Here is a 17,279-nt window from a genome sequence, read left to right as displayed (position 1 = left end):
GTACAAAAATCGGTTAACGACCTCAATTTAACCTTGCATAATACCCTAGATGCAGTCACACCCCTAAAAACAAAAAACATTTGTCATAAGAACCTAGCTCCCTGCTATACAGAAAATAACCGAGCTCTGAAGCAAGCTTCCAGAAAATTGTAACAGAAATAGCGCAACACCAAACTGGAAGTCTTCCGACTAGCTTGGAAAGACAGTACGGTGCAGTATCGAAGAGCCCTCACTGCTGCTCGATCATCCTATTTTTCCAACTTAATTGAGGAGAATAAGAACAATCCAAAATGTATTTTTGATACTGGCTTTCACTTCAGCAGTGATAAATTCATGAACTTCCTTGACGAAAAGATCATGATCATTAGAAAGCAAATTATGGACTCCTCTTTAAGTCTGCGATTTCCTCCGAGGCTCAGTTTTCCTGTGTCTGCACAACTCTGCCAGGAACTAGGATCAAGGGAGACACTCAAATGTTTAATCCTATATCTCTTGACACATTCATGAAAATAGTAATGGCCTCTAAACCTTCAAGCTGCATACTGGACCCTATTCCAACTAAAGTACTGAAAGAGCTGCTTCCTGTGCTTGGCCCTCCTATGTTGAACATAATAAACGTCTCTCTATCCACCGGATATGTACCAAACTCACTAAAAAAGTGGCAGTAATAAAGCCTCTCTTGAAAAAGCCAAACCTTGACCCAGAAAATATAAAAAACTAAATCGGCCTCTATCAAATGTCCCATTCCTCTCAAACATTTTAGAAAAACTGTTGCGCAGCAACTCACTGCCTTCCTGAAGACAAACAATGTATATGAAATGCTTCAGTCTGGTTTTAGACCCCATCATAGCACTGAGACTGCACTTGTGAAGGTGGTAAATGACGTTTAAATGGCGTCAGACCGAGGCTCTGCATCTGTCCTCGTGCTCCTAGACCTTAGTGCTGCTATTGATACCATCGATCGCCACATTCTTTTGGAGAGATTGGAAACCCAAATTGGTCTACACGGACAAGTTCTGGCCTGGTTTAGACCTTATCTGTCGGAAAGATATCAGTTTGTCTCTGTGGATGGTTTGTCCTCTTGACAAATCAACTGTACATTTCGGTGTTCCTCAAGGCTCTGTTTTAGGACCACTATTGTTTTCACTATATATTTTACCTCTTGGTGATGTCATTCGCAAACATAATGTTAACTTTCACTGCTATGCGGACAACACAGGTGTACATTTCAATGAAACATGGTGAAGCCCCAAAATTGCCCTCAATGGAAGCCTGTGTTTCAGACATAAGGAAGTGGATGGCGGCAAATGTTCTACTTTTAGACTCGGACAAAACAGAGATGCTTGTTCTAGGTCCCAAGAAACAAAGAGATCTTCTGTTGAATCTGACAATTAATCTTGATGGTTGTACAGTCGTCTCAAATAAAACTGAAGGACCTCGGCGTTACTCTGGACCCTGATCTCTCTTTTGACGAACATATCAAGACTGTTTCAAGGACAGCTTTTTTCCATCTACGTAACATGACACAAATCTGAAACTTTGTGTCCAAAAATGCAGAAAAATGAATCCATGCTTTTGTCACTTCTAGGTTAGACTACTGCAATGCTCTACTTTTCGGCTACCCAGATAAAGCACTAAATAAACTTCAGTTAGTGCTAAACACAGCTGCTAGAATCTTGACTAGAGCCAAAAATTTGATCATATTACTCCAGTTCTAGCCTCTCTACACTGGCTTCCTGTTAAGGCAAGGTCTGATTTCAAGGTTTTACTGCTAACCTACAAAGCATTACATGAGCTTGCTCCTACCTATCTTTCCGATTTGGTCCTGCCGTACATACCTACACGTACACTACGGTCACAAGACGCAGGCCTCCTTACTGTCCCTAGAATTTCTAAGCAAACAGCTGGACGCAGGGCTTTCTCCTATAGAGCTCAATTTTTATGGAATGGTCTGCCTATTCATGTGAGAGACCCAGACTCTGTCTCAACCTTTAAGTCTTTATTGAAGACTAATTTCTTCAGCAGGTCCTATGATTGAGTGTAGTTTGGCCCAGGAGAGTTAAGGTGAATGGAAAGGCACTGGAGCAATGAACCGCCCTTGCTGTCTCTGCCTGGCCGGTTCCCCTCTCTCCACTGGGATTCTCTGCCTCTAACCCTATTACAGGGGCTGAGTCACTAGCTTACTGGTGCTCTTCCATGCCGTCCCTAGGAGGGGTGCGTCATTTGAGTGGGTTGAGTCACTGACATGATCTTCCTGTCCGGGTTGGTGCCCCCCCTTGGGTTGTGCCGTGGGGGAGATCTTTGTGGGCTATACTCTGCCTTGTCTAACATCAAGGCGGTGACCCGATCCTGTAGGTTCATGCTCTACAACATTCGCAGAGTACGACCCTGCCTCACACAGGAAGCGGCGCAAGTCCTAATCCAGGCACTTGTCATCTCCCGTCTGGATTACTGCAACTCGCTGTTAGCTGGGCTCCCTGCCTGTGCCATTAAACCCCTACAACTCATCCAGAACGCCGCAGCCCGTCTGGTGTTCAACCTTCCCAAGTTCTCTCACGTCACCCCGCTCCTCCGCTCTCTCCACTGGCTTCCAGTTGAAGCTCGCATCCGCTACAAGACCATGGTGCTTGCCTACGGAGCCGTGAGGGGAACGGCACCTCCGTACCTTCAGGCTCTGATCAGTCCCTACACCCAAACGAGGGCACTGCGCTCATCCACCTCTGGCCTGCTGGCCCCCCTACCTCTGAGGAAGCACAGTTCCCGCTCAGCCCAGTCAAAACTGTTCGCTGCTCTGGCACCCCTATGGTGGAACAAGCTCCTTCACGACGCCAGGACAGAGGAGTCAATCACCACCTTCCGGAGACACCTGAAACCCCACCTCTTTAAGGAATACCTAGGATAGGATAAAGTAATCCTTCTAACCCCCCCCCCCCTTAAAAGATTTAGATGCACTATTGTAAAGTGGTTGTTCCACTGGATATCATAAGGTGAATGCACCAATTTGTAAGTCGCTCTGGATAAGAGCGTCTGCTAAATGACTTAAATGTAAATGTTGTCTCAGGATGGTAAGTTGGTGGTTGAAGAAATCCCTTTAGTGGTGTGGGGGTTGTGCTTTGGCAAAGTGGGTGGGGTTATATCCTGCCTGTTTGGCCCTGTCCGGGGGTATCGTCGGACAGGGCCACAGTGTCTCCCGACCCCTCCTCTCTCAGCCTCCAGTATTTATGCTGCAATAGTTTATGTGTCGGGGAGCTAGGGTCAGTCTGTTACATCTGGAGTATTTCTCCTGTCCTGTCCGGTGTGAATTTAAGTATTCTTTCTCTCTCTCTCTCTCTCTCTCTCTGGACCTGAGCCGTAGGACCATCAACCTGGCCTGATGACTCATTGTTGTCCCCAGTCCACCTGGCCATGCTGCTTCTCCAGTTTCAACTGTTCTGCCTGCAGCTATGGAACCCTGACCTGTTCACCAGACGTGCTACCTGTCCCAGACCTTCTGTTTTCAACTCTCTAGAGACAGCAGGAGCAGTAGAGCATAAATTACTTAAATGTAGAGTTACTCTGAATGATCAGCTATGAAAAGCCAACTGACATTTACTCCTGAGGTTGCACCCTCTACAACCACTGTGATTATTATTATTTGACCCTGCTGGTCATCTATGAACGTTTGAACATCTTGGCCATGTACTGTTATAATCTCCACCCGGCACAGCCAGAAGAGGACTGATCACCTTGTGGTCCGGAAGTCAACGCTGTTTTCCCATTCATTCATAAGTAAGCAATCATCATTTTAAAAGGGATTGTTTAAAAAAAATAATAATAATAAATTAATAAGAAAATCCCGTTTTAGGCTTCTAGGTGAAGATTGACAAACTCATATTCACATGGAAAACCTGAGCTTTAGAGGGAGGATACACTTCAAAATGAATTTTCTATTTTCAGAAAGCACCCTATAATAGTACAACATAGCTTTAGGAAGTCACAAAAACTACTTCATAACTCATCTTTCTTTTTAGATGGTTTTTAATTGACCAAGCACCGGGGCCAATCAGCTGTAGAAACAAAAACGTATGTCGTATCAGACTATGATGTCAGTTAATATGAGAATGAAGTTGGTCGGCTGAGTTGGAGAACACTTCTTTGAACTTAGCTAATTAAAACTAACATTAAATATATAGTATTCCTAAAATAATTGGTTGTTATTATCCTAGTCCACATCTGTTACAAAACAACACGGGATAAAGTTTCTATCAGACCCGCAACACCACACAAACCCCCCTCCCTGATGTGCGTGTTGCCGCTATAAACGTTTGACTGCGCCATCCGAAACGGTCTGATAATAAAACAAAGCGTATTTCTCCACTTACCTGAAGAAGCAGCGATCCCAAACCAAATCCGACAGAAACACGTAAAATCTCTCTTCATTTCCAATTCTCCCGGTCCTGCGAAGTTTTAACCGATTATTATTTTTACTACAAAACGTCGCGTGTTTGAGGTGTTGACTGCAAGAGCCGCAGAGAAAAAGGTGGTCAAATAAAACTCCGTGAGGGATAATGGGACCAACTCAGGTGCGGGAGCTGTGGAAGTGGGAAGCGGTGACTCTGTCATTAGAACCCCACGAAGAGGATGTGCTGGGTGAAATGGACAAAACTAAAATAAACCTTTTCCTATTTTCCTGTTAAAAACCAAAGGATGAATCAAGTCCTGAATGGACTCACAATGGTTTCCTTTTCCCTCGCTCGTGACTGGGACGCACGCACGCACACACACACACACACACACACACACACACACACACACACACACACACACACACACACACACACACACACACACACACACACACACACACACACACACACACACACACACACACACACACACACACACACACACACACACACACACACACACACACACACACACACACACACGCCACTCTCGTTCATAAAACAGGCTAAGCCTTCCAGTAAACCCCATGAGAAATATGCCCTTCCTGGAGTGAAGATGTAATCCCAACACTATATTATTACCACGTTAGACTGCTTCATTTAACTGGTATGTCACTGTTGCTTCTCTTGAAATTCAACACTTCACAGCCAAGTAATTTACCAATTCACAATTTTCAACTTTAACCTTAGACATACATAGGCGAGTTAATGACAGTTATATCCTTGACTCAGTCTCCTCCATTTATAGTCACTGTAAAGAATTATATAATTTCCCAAATTCAACTTGTACCTTTTGACATTTAAAATCGTTAATGGAAGTGTTATCTTTAACTTGATTTAATCCCCCGTTCAGGATCATATGAAAACAATAGCATTTTTGCAGAATTTAAAACTTGTTTTAATGGTTAACAATATACAATTAGATTCTGGTAAGGTCATGCCACAAACAAATATGTCTGTCAATATCAAGTTCAGCCTCAGATATCTTTAAGTCCCTTAGAGATGCTACAGTGCATTTGGAAAGTATTCAGACCCCTTCCTTTTTAAACATTTTGTTATTAAGTTACAGCCTTATTCTAAAATGGATACATTGATCCCCCCCCCCCCCCCCCCCCCTCATCAATCTACACACAATACCCCATAACTTCAAAGTGAAAACAGGGTTTTAGACATTTGTGCAAATGCATTAAAAATAAAAAAACGAAATACCTTTTTTACATAGTTATTCAGATCCTTTGCTATGAGACTCGAAATTGAGCTCAGGTTCATCCTGTTTCCATTGATCATCCTTGACATGTTTCTACAATTTGATTGGAGTCCACCTGTGGGAAATTCAATTGATTGGAGATGATTTGGAAAGGCACACACCTGTCTATATTAGGTCCCACAGTTGACAGTGCATGGCAGAGCAAAAACCAAGCCATGAGGTCGAAGGAATTGTCCGTAGAGCTCAGAGACAGGATTGTGTCGAGGTTCAGATCTGAGGAAGGGCACCAAAACATTTCTGCAGCATTGAAGGTCCCCAAGAACACAGTGGCCTCCATCATTCTTAAATGGAAGAAGTTTGGAACCCCCAAGACTCTTCCTAGAGCTGGCCACCCAGCCAAACTGAGCAATCGGGGGAGAAGGGCCTTGGTCAGGGAGGTGACCAAGAGCCAGATGGTCACTGACAGAGTTCCTCTGTAGAGATGGGAGAACCTTCCAGAAGGACAACCATCTCTGCAGCACTTGGAGTTTGTCAAAATTAACTTAAAGGACTCTCAGACCATGAGAAACAAGATTCTCTGGTCTGATGAAACCAAGATTGAACACTTTGGCCTGAAGGCCAAGCTTCATATCTGGAGGAAACCTGGCACAAACCCAACGGTGAAGCATGGTGGTGGCAGCATCATGCTGTGGGGATGTTTTTCAGCGGCAGGGACTGAGAGACTAGTCAAGATTGAGAGAAAGATGAACAGCGCAAAGTACAGAGAGATTCTTGATGAAAACCTTCCCGAGAGCGCTCAGGACCTCAGGCTGGGGCGAAGGTTCACCTTCCAACAGGACAACAACCCTAATCACACAGCCAAGACAACACAGGAGTGGCTTCGGAACTAGTCTCTGAATGTCCTTGATTGGCACAGCCAGAGCCCGGACTTGAACCCCATCGAACATCTCTGGAGAGACCTGAAAATAGCTGTGCAGCGACGCTCCCCATCCAACCTGACAGCGCTTGAGAGGTTCTGCAGAGAAGAATGTGAGAAACTCCTCAAATACAGGTGTGCCAAGCTTGTAGCACAATACCCAAGATGACTCAAAGCTGTAATTGCTGCCAAAGGTGCTTCAACAAAGTACTGAGTAAAGCATCTGAATATAAAGGTGATAATTAAATGTTTTATTTTATTTATGAATTAGCAAAAAATTCGACAAACCAGTTTTTGCTTTGTCGTTATTGGCTATTGTGTGTAGATTGAGGGGAAAAAACAAATTAATACATTTTTGAATAAGGCTGTAACGTAACAAAATGTGAATAAGGTGAAGGGGTCTGAATACTTTCTGAATGCCCTCTATATATTTCTTCCATGCATGAGAACATGTTTCCACCCAATAACACAACTGACTGACACACACACCAACTCTTACAGATGGACAAGGCTCCGCTGATAGCCAGGTGTAGCAGTGGTAAGGTGTTGGGACTGCTGTATGTAGACCCAAACAGTTTGTGGGCACCGTTTGTCACCATTAGAATAAAATGTATGTGTTGTTAGAATATAGACTACCACCAGCCCCTATATCGCTATAGACTATCACCAGTCCCTATATCACTATAGACTATCACCAGCCCTATCCACCAGCCCCTATATCACTATAGACTATCACCAGCCCCTATATCACTATAGACTATCACCAGCCCCTATATCACTAGTATATAAACTATCACCAGCCCCTATATCACTGTAGACTATCACCAGCCCCTATATCACTATAGACTATCACCAGCCCCTATATCACTATAGACTATCACCAGCCCTTATATCACTATAGACTCTCACCAGTCCCTATATCACTATAGGCTATCACCAGCCCCTATATCACTATAGACTATCACCAGCCCCTATATCACTATAGACTATCACAAGCCCCTATATCACTAGAGACTATCACCAGCCCCTATATCACTAGTATATAGACTACCACCAGCCCCTATATCACTATAGACTATCACCAGCCCCTATCACTATAGACTATCACCAGCCCTTATATCACTAGTATATAGACTACCACCAGCCCCTATATAACTATAGACTATCACCAGTCCCTATATCACTATAGACTATCACCAGCCCCTATATCACTATAGACTATCACCAGCCCCTATATCACTAGTATATCGACTATCACCAGCCCCTATATCACTAGTATATAGACTACCACCAGCCCCTATATCACTATAGACTATCACCAGCCTCTATATTACTATAGACTATCACCAGCCCCTATATCACTATAGACTATCACCAGCCCCTATATCACTATAGACTATCACCAGCCCTTATATCACTAGTATATAGACTACCACCAGCCCCTATATAACTATAGACTATCACCAGTCCCTATATCACTATAGACTATCACCAGCCCCTATATCACTATAGACTATCACCAGCCCCTATATCACTAGTATATAGACTATCACCAGCCCCTATATCACTATAGACTATGACCAGCCCCTATATCACTAGTATACAGACTATCACCAGCCCCTATATCACTATAGACTATCACCAGCCCCTATATCACTAGAGACTATCACCAGCCCCTATATCACTAGTATATAGACTACCACCAGCCCCTATATCACTATAGACTACCACCAGCCCCTATATCACTATAGACTATCACCAGCCCTTATATCACTAGTATATAGACTACCACCAGCCCCTATATAACTATAGACTATCACCAGTCCCTATATCACTATATTTTTATTTATTTATTTATTTATTTTATTTATTTATTTCACCTTTATTTAACCAGGTAGGCAAGTTGAGAACAAGTTCTCATTTACAATTGCGACCTGGCCAAGATAAAGCAAAGCAGTTCGACAACATACAAAAACACAGAGTTACACATGGAGTAAAACAACATACAATCAATGATGCAGTAGAAGAAAAAAAAATGCAGTAGAAAAAAAAAAAAAAAAGAAGATTATGTACAATGTGAGCAAATGATGTGAGATAAGGGAGGTAAAGGCAAAAAAATGCCATGGTGGCAAAGTAAATAAAGTATAGAAAGAAAAACACTGGAATGGTAGATTTGTAGTTTGAAGAAAGTTCAGAGATAAAATATAAATAATATGGTGCAAAGGAGCAAAATAAATAAAATAAATAAATACAGTAGGGGAAGAGGTAGTAGTTTGGGCAAAATTATAGATGGGCTATGTACAGATGCAGTGATCTGTGAGCTGCTCTGACAGCTGGTGCTTAAAGCTAGTGAGGGAGATAAGTGTTTCCAGTTTCAGAGATTTTTGTAGTTCGTTCCAGTCATTGGCAGCAGAGAACTGGAAGGAGAGACGACCAAAGGAGGAGTTGGCTTTAGGGGTGACCAGAGAGATATACCTGCTGGAGCGCGTGCTACAGGTGGGTGCTGCTATGGTGACCAGTGAGCGGAGATAAGGGGGGACTTTACCTAGCAGGGTCTTGTAGATGACCTGGAGCCAATGTGTTTGGCGATGATTATGAAGCGAAGGCCAGCCAACGAGAGCGTACAGGTCGCAGTGGTGGGTAGTATATGGGGCTTTGGTGACAAAACGGATGGCACTGTGATAGACTGCATCCAGCTTGTTGAGTAGGGTATTGGAAGCTATTTTGTAAATGACATCGCCGAAGTCGAGGATTGGTAGGATGGTCAGTTTTACGAGGGTATGTTTGGCAGCATGAGTGAAGGATGCTTTGTTGCGAAATAGGAAGCCGATTCGAGATTTCACTTTGGATTGGAGATGATTGATGTGAGTCTGGAAGGAGAGTTTACAGTCTAACCAGACACCTAGGTATTTGTAGTTGTCCACAAATTCTAAGTTAGAACCGTCCAGAGAAGTGATGCTGGACAGGCGGGCAGGTGCAGGCAGCGATCGGTTGAAGAGCATGCATTTAGTTTTACTTGTATTTAGGAGCAGTTGGAGACCACGGAAGGAGAGTTGAATGGCATTGAAGCTCGTCTGGAGGGTTGTTAACACAGTGTCCAAAGAAGGGCCAGAAGTGTACAGAATGGTGTCGTCTGCGTAGAGGTGGATCAGAGATTCACCAGCAGCAAGAGCGACATCATTTATGTATACAGAGAAAAGAGTTGGCCCAAGAATTGAACCCTGTGGTACCCCCATAGAGACTGCCAGAGGTCCAGACAGTAGGCCCTCCGATTTGACACACTGAACTCTGTCAGAGAAGTAGTTGGTGAACCAGGCGACGCAATCGTTTGAGAAACCAAGGCTACTGAGTCTGCCGATGAGGATGTGGTGATTAACAGAGTCAAAAGCTTTGGCCAGGTCAATGAATACGGCAGCACAGTATTGTTTCTTATCGATGGCGGTTACGATGTCGTTTAGGACCTTGAGCGTGGCTGAGGTGCACCCATGACCAGCTCTGAAACCAGATTGCATAGCGGAGAGGGTGCGGTGGGATTCGAAATGGTCGGTAATCTGTTTGTTAACTTGGCTTTCGAAGACCTTAGAAAGGCAGGGTAGGATGGATATAGGTCTGTAGCAATTTGGGTCAAGAGTGTCACCTCCTTTGAAGAGGGGGATGACAGCAGCTGCTTTCCAATCTATGGGAATCTCAGACGACACGAAAGAGAGGTTGAACAGGCTAGTAATAGGGGTTGCAATAATTTCGGCAGATAATTTTAGAAAGAAAGGGTCCAGATTGTCAAGCCCAGCTGATTTGTAGGGGTCCAGATTTTGCAGCTCTTTCAGAACATCAGCTGAATGGATTTGGGAGAAGGAGAAATGGGGGAGGCTTGGGCGAGTAGCTGTGGGGGGTGCAGTGCTGTTGAATGCAGTAGGGGTAGTTAGGTGGAAAGCATGGCCAGCCGTAGAAAAATGCTTGTTGAAATTCTCAATTATAGTGGGCTTATCGGTGGTGACAGAGTTTCCTATCCTCAGTGCAGTGGGCAGTTGGGAGGAGGTGTTCTTATTCTCCATGGACTTTACAATGTCCCAGAACTTTTTAGAGTTGGAGTTGCACGAAGCGAATTTCTGTTTGAAAAAGCTAGCCTTGGCGTTTCTAACTGCCTGTGTGTATTGGTTTCTAACTTCCCTAAAAAGTTGCATATCGCGGGGGCAGTTCGATGCTAATGCAGAACGCCACAGGATATTTTTGTGTTGGTTAAGGGCAGTCAGGTCTGGGGAGAACCAAGGGCTATATCTGTTCCTGGTTCTAAATTTCTTGAAAGGGGCATGCTTATTTAAGATGGAGAGGAAGGCATTTTAAAAAAATAACCAGGCATCCTCTACTGACGGGATGAGGTCAATATCCTTCCAGGATACCAGGGCCAGGTCGATTAGAAAGGCTTGCTCGTTGAAATGTTTCAGGGAGCGTTTGACAGTGATGAGTGGAGGTCGTTTGACCGCTGACCCATTACGGGTGCAGGCAATGAGGCAGTGATCGCTGAGATCTTGGTTGAAAACAGCAGAGGTGTATTTAGAGGGCACGTTGGTTAGGATGATATCTATGAGGGTGCCAGTGTTTGCGGCTTTGGGGTTGTACCTGGTGGGTTCATTAATAATTTGTGTGAGATTGAGGGCATGGCTGGGGTGTTAAGCATGTCCCAGTTTAGGTCACCTAGTAGCACAAGCTCTGAAGATAGATGGGGGGCAATCAGTTCACATATGGTGTCCAGAGCACAACTAGGGGCCGAGGGGGGTCTATAGCAGGCGGCAACGGTGAGAGACTTGTTTTTGGAGAGGTGGATTTTTAAAAGTAGAAGTTCAAATTGTTTGGGTACAGACCTGGATAGCAGGACAGAACTCTGCAGGCTATCTCTGCAGTAGATTGCAACACCGCCCCCTTTGGTCGTTCTATCTTGTCTGAAAACGTTGTAGTTAGGGATGAAGATTTCAGAGTTTTTGGTGGACTTCCTAAGCCAAGATTCAGACACAGCTAGGACATCCGGGTTGGCAGAGTGTGCTAAAGCAGTGAATAAAACAAACTTAGGGAGGAGGCTTCTAATGTTAACATGCATGAAACCAAGGTTATTACGGTTACAGAAGTCATCAAAAGAGAGCGCCTGGGGAGTAGGAGTGGAGCCAGGCACTGCAGGGCCTGGATTCACCTCTACATCCCCAGAGGAGCAGAGAAGAATAAGTATGAGGGTACGGCTAAAAGCTATAAGAATTGGTCGTCTGTGACGTCCAGAATAGAGAGAAAAAGGAGCAGGTTTCTGGGGGCGATAAAATAGCTTCAAGGTATAATGTACAGACAAAGTTATGGTGGGATGTGAGTACAGAGGAGGTAAACCTAGGCATTTAGTGATTATGAGAGAGATATTGTCTCTAGAAACATCATTGAAACCAGAAGATGTCATAGCATGTGTGGGTGGAGGAACTGAGAGGTTGGATAAGGTATAATGAGCAGGGCTAGAGGCTCTACAGTGAAATAAGCCAATAAACACTAACCAGAACAGCAATGGAGAAGGCATATTGACATTAAGGAGAGGCATGCTTAGCCGAGTGATCAAAGGGTCCAGTGAGATTCAGACAGCTAGCCGGGCCATAGGTAGCAAGCTGGTGGAAGATGGTGCGTTTCCGTCTGTGGGTTAGTGGGGTTCCGTGTGGAAGGGGGGACCAGTCCAAGTTGGCAAAATAGTTAGTTATAGTGGCCCAAGAAAAGTGTCCGATAGACCTATTCAGATCGCAGCCGAAAAGACAGCTAACGATTAGCGGGCCGCAGATGGGCGATCAGGTTACATCGCGACGGAGGGGACAGTTGGATAACTCCCTCGGGCAGATAACGTCGGTGGTCCAGTCGTGAAGACCCGATGGGGCTCTTATAGACTATCACCAGCCCCTATATCACTATAGACTATCACCAGCCCCTATATCACTAGTATATAGACTATCACCAGCCCCTATATCACTAGTATATAGACTACCACCAGCCCCTATATCACTATAGACTATCACCAGCCTCTATATTACTATAGACTATCACCAGCCCCTATATCACTATAGACTATCACCAGCCCCTATATCAGTATAGACTATCACCAGTCCCTATATCACTATAGACTATCACCAGTCCCTATATCACTATAGACTATCACCAGTCCCTATATCACTATAGACTATCACCAGCCCCTATATCACTAGTATATAGACTATCACCAGCCCCTATATCACTGTAGACTATCACCAGCCCCTATATCACTATAGACTATCACCAGCCCTTATATCACTATAGACTATCACCAGCCCTTATATCACTATAGACTATCACCAGTCCCTATATCACTATAGGCTATCACCAGCCCCTATATCACTATAGACTATCACCAGCCCCTATATCACTATAGACTATCACCAGCCCCTATATCACTATAGACTATCACCAGCCCCTATATCACTAGAGACTATCACCAGCCCCTATATCACTAGTATATAGACTACCACCAGCCCCTATATCACTATAGACTATCACCAGCCCCTATCACTATAGACTATCACCAGCCCTTATATCACTAGTATATAGACTACCACCAGCCCCTATATCACTAGTATATAGACTATCACCAGTCCCTATATCACTATAGACTATCACCAGTCCCTATATCACTATAGACTATCACCAGCCCCTATATCACTAGTATACAGACTATCACCAGCCCCTATATCACTATAGACTATGACCAGCCCCTATATCACTAGTATACAGACTATCACCAGCCCCTATATCACTAGTATAAAGACTATCACCAGCCCCTATATCACTATAGACTATCACCAGCCCCTATATCACTATAGACAATCACCTACCCAATATCACTATAGACTATCACCAGTACCTATATCACTATAGACTTTCACCAGCCCCTACAGTGAGGGAAAAAAGTATTTGATCCCCTGATGATTTTGTACGTTTGCCCACTGACAAAGAAATTATCAGTCTATAATTTTAATGGTAGGTTTATTTGAATAGTGAGAGACAGAATAACAACAACAAAAAATCAGAAAAACGCATGTCAAAAATGTTATAAATTGATTAGCATTTTAATGAGGGAAATAAGTATTTGACCCCCTCTCAATCAGAAAGATTTCTGGCTCCCAAGTGTCTTTTATACAAGTAACAAGCTGAGATTAGGAGCACACTCTTAAAACCTGTTGGGGATAGGGGGCAGTATTTGCACGGCCGGATAAAAAACGTACCCGAATTAATCTGGTTACTACTCCTGCCTAGTAACTAGAATATGCATATAATTGTTTGATTTGGATAGAAAACACCCCAAAGTTTCTAAAACTGTTTGAATGGTGTCTGTGAGTATAACAGAACTCATATGGCAGTCAAAACCCTGAGACAAATCCTGACAGGAAACTAATTCATCGGAAGCATTTGAGGGAAAAGATTTTCTGAATGTCACGCGCCGATGTAAAATGCTGTTTTTATATATAAATATGAACTTTATCAAACAAAAAATGCATGTATTGTGTAACATGATGTCCTAGGATTGTCATCTGATGAAGATTGTCAAAGGTTAGTGCTGCATTTAGCTGTGTTTTGGGTATTTGTGATGCATCTAGTTGCTTTGAAAATGGCTGTGTGATTATTTCTGGCTGGGTTCTCTCCTAACATAATCTAATGTTTTGCTGTAAAGCCTTTTTGAAATCGGACAACGTGGTTCGATTCAGGAGAGGTGTATCTATAAAACGGTGTAAAATAGTCATATGTTTGAGAAATTGAAGTCATAGCATTTATGAGATTTTGCATTTCGCGCAACGCGATTCCACTGGCTGTTGATTAGGGTGGGACGCAAGGGCCCACTGGCCCAGACAGGTTAAAGGGAGTGCTCCTAATCTCAGTTTGTTACCTGTATAAAAGACACCTGTCCACAGAAGCAATCAATCAATCAGATTCCAAACTTTCCACCATGGCCAAGACCAAAGAGCTCTCCAAGGATGTCAGGGACAAGATTGTAGACCTACACAAGGCTGGAATGGGCTACATTCCACCGCCAAGCAGCGTAGACCATCGCCAAGCAGCTTGGTGAGAAGGTGACAACAGTTGGTGCGATTATTCGCAAATGGAAGAAACACAAAAGAACTGTCAATCTCCCTCAGCCTGGGGCTCCATGCAAGATCTCACCTCGTGGAGTTGCAATTTTTTTTTTAACATTTTAGTCATTTTAGCAGACGCTCTTATCCAGAGTGACTTACAGTAGTGAATGCATACATTTCATTTCATACAATTTTTTTCTGTGCTGGCCCCCCGTGGGAATCGAACCCACAACCCTGGCGTTGCAAACACCATGCTCTACCAACTGAGCTACAGGGAAGGCAATGATCATGAGAACGGTGAGGAATCAGCCCAGAACTACACGGGAGGATCTTGTCAATGATCTCAAGGCAGCTGGGACCATAGTAACCAAGAAAACAATTGGTAACACACTACGCCGTGAAGGACTGAAATTCTGAAGCGCCCGCAAGGTCCCCCTGCTCAAGAAAGCACATATACATGCCCGTCTGAAGTTTGCCAATGAACATCTGAATGATTCAGAGGACAACTGGGTGAAAGTGTTGTGATCAGATGAGACCAAAATGGAGCTCTTTGGCATCAACTCAACTCGCTGTGTTTGGAGGAGGAGGAATGCTGCCTATGACCCAAAGAACACTATCCCCACCGTCAAACATGGAGGTGGAAACATTATGCTTTGGGGGTGTTTTTCTGCTAAGGGGACAGGACAACTTCACCGCATCAAAGGGACGATGGACGGGGACAAGTACCGTCAAATCTTGGGTCAGAACCTCCTTCCCTCAGCCAGGGCATTGAAAATGGATCGTGGATGGGTATTCCAGCATGACAATGACCCAAAACACATGGCCAAGACAACAAAGGAGTGGCTCAAGAAGAAGCACATTAAGGTCCTTGAGTGGCCTAGCCAGTCTCCAGACCTTAATCCCATAGAAAATCTGTGGAGGGAGCTGAAGGTTCGAGTTGCCAAACGTCAGCCTCGAAACCTTAATGGCTTGGAGAAGGTCTGCAAAGAGTGGGACAAAATCCCTCCTGAGATGTGTGCAAACCTGGTGGCCAACTACAAGAAACGTCTGACCTCTGTGATTGCCAACAAGGGTTTGCCACCAAGTACTAAGTCATGTTTTGCAGAGGGGTCAAATACTTATTTCCCTCATTAAAATGCAAATCAATTTCTAACATTTTTGACATGCGTTTTTCTGGATCTTTTTGTTGTTATTCTGTCTCTTACTGTTCAAATAAACCTACCATTAAAATTATAGATTTATCATTTCTTTGTCAGTGGGCAAACGTAAAAAATCAGCAGGGGATCAAATACTTTTTCCCCTCACTGTATAGGACTATAGACTATCACCTGCCCCTATATCACTCTCCTTCTCCTCTCCAGGGACTTGTTGGGGTGTGAATGGGAAACGTGCTAAAAGCCGGACCAGTTCTGTGTAACCAGACCCATATTAGTGCACTAAATAGGGAGGCATTCGGAACACAGGCCTGCTATCAGCTGTATATTAGAGGAAGATACAGGACATGTGGAAGTGACAAACCTCTGTAGTAAAACACACACAGAGGCATGCTCACAGGCTAACACACACACAGAGATACATGAACACAAACACACACAGATTTGTAAAGTGCAGGTTTATGATTCCTGTGAAATCCTGTGATACTTGGTAATTACAGGGTGGTGTGTGTGTGTGTGTGTGTGTGTGTGTGTGGGGGGGGGGGGGGGCGCTTGCCTTGGCTTCAGCATCAGGCTCCAGACGAACTGTTCAGGGCTCACTGAGCCATGACACCACACGGACCAGAACACCACACCCAGAAGTGATGCAGGGGGAACCACACCCAGAAGTGATGCAAGGGGGAACCACACCCAGAAGTGATGCAAGGGGGAACCACACCCAGAAGTGATGCAGGGGGAACCACGCCCAGAAGTGATGCAAGGGGGAACCACACCCAGAAGTGATGCAAGGGGGAACCACACCCAGAAGTGATGCAAGGGGGAACCACACCCAGATGTGATGCAAGGGGGAACCACACCAAGAAGGGATGCAAGGGGGAACCACACCCAGAAGTGATGCAAGGGGGAACCACACCCAGAAGTGATGCAAGGGGGAACCACACCGAGAAGTGATGCAAGGGACAACCACACCCAGAAGTGATGCAAGGGGGAACCACACCCAGAAGTGATGCAAGGGGGAACCACACCCAGAAGTGATGCAAGGGGGAACCACACCCATAAGTGATGCAAGGGGGAACCACACCCAGAAGTGATGCAAGGAGAACCACACCCAGAAGTAAAAACATTTAAATGTCTTGGAATGACCTAGTCAAAGCCAAGACCTCAATCCAATTGTGAATCTGTGGTATGACTCAAAGATTGCTGTACACCAGCGGAACCCATCCAACTTGAAAGAGCTGGAGCAGATTTGCCTTGAAGAATGGGCAAAAATCACAGTGGCTAGATGTGCCAAGCTTATAGAGACATACCAAGAGACTTGCAGCTGTAATTGCTGTAAAAGGTGGCTCTACAAAAATATTTTGCATCTTCAAAGTGGTAGGCATGTTGTGTAAATGAAATGATACAACCCCCCCCCCCCCCCAAAAAAAAGTATATTTTAAT

The 17,279-nt window shown here is 44.4% G+C and overlaps 1 protein-coding gene across 1 annotated transcript in view; it reads right to left on the bottom strand.

Moving 5' to 3' along the window:
- The window catches only part of flt4 (fms related receptor tyrosine kinase 4), a 723,665-nt gene extending 718,973 nt beyond the window's left edge, over nt 1–4,692 (bottom strand). Inside the window, exon 1 of the mRNA XM_082956115.1 lies at nt 4,362–4,692. Within this exon, the coding sequence (XP_082812241.1) occupies nt 4,362–4,419 (58 nt within the window). The 5' untranslated portion in view covers nt 4,420–4,692. The remainder of the gene's footprint in view (nt 1–4,361) is intronic.
- Between the last annotated feature and the right edge of the window lie 12,587 nt (nt 4,693–17,279).

Source organism: Salmo salar, chromosome 09 (genome assembly GCF_965601325.2).
Source record: "Salmo salar chromosome 09, fSalSal1, whole genome shotgun sequence".
NCBI lineage: Eukaryota > Metazoa > Chordata > Actinopteri > Salmoniformes > Salmonidae > Salmo > Salmo salar.
The sequence above is the reverse complement of the archived record's forward strand: the minus strand, read 5'-3'. Positions and strand labels throughout refer to the sequence as shown.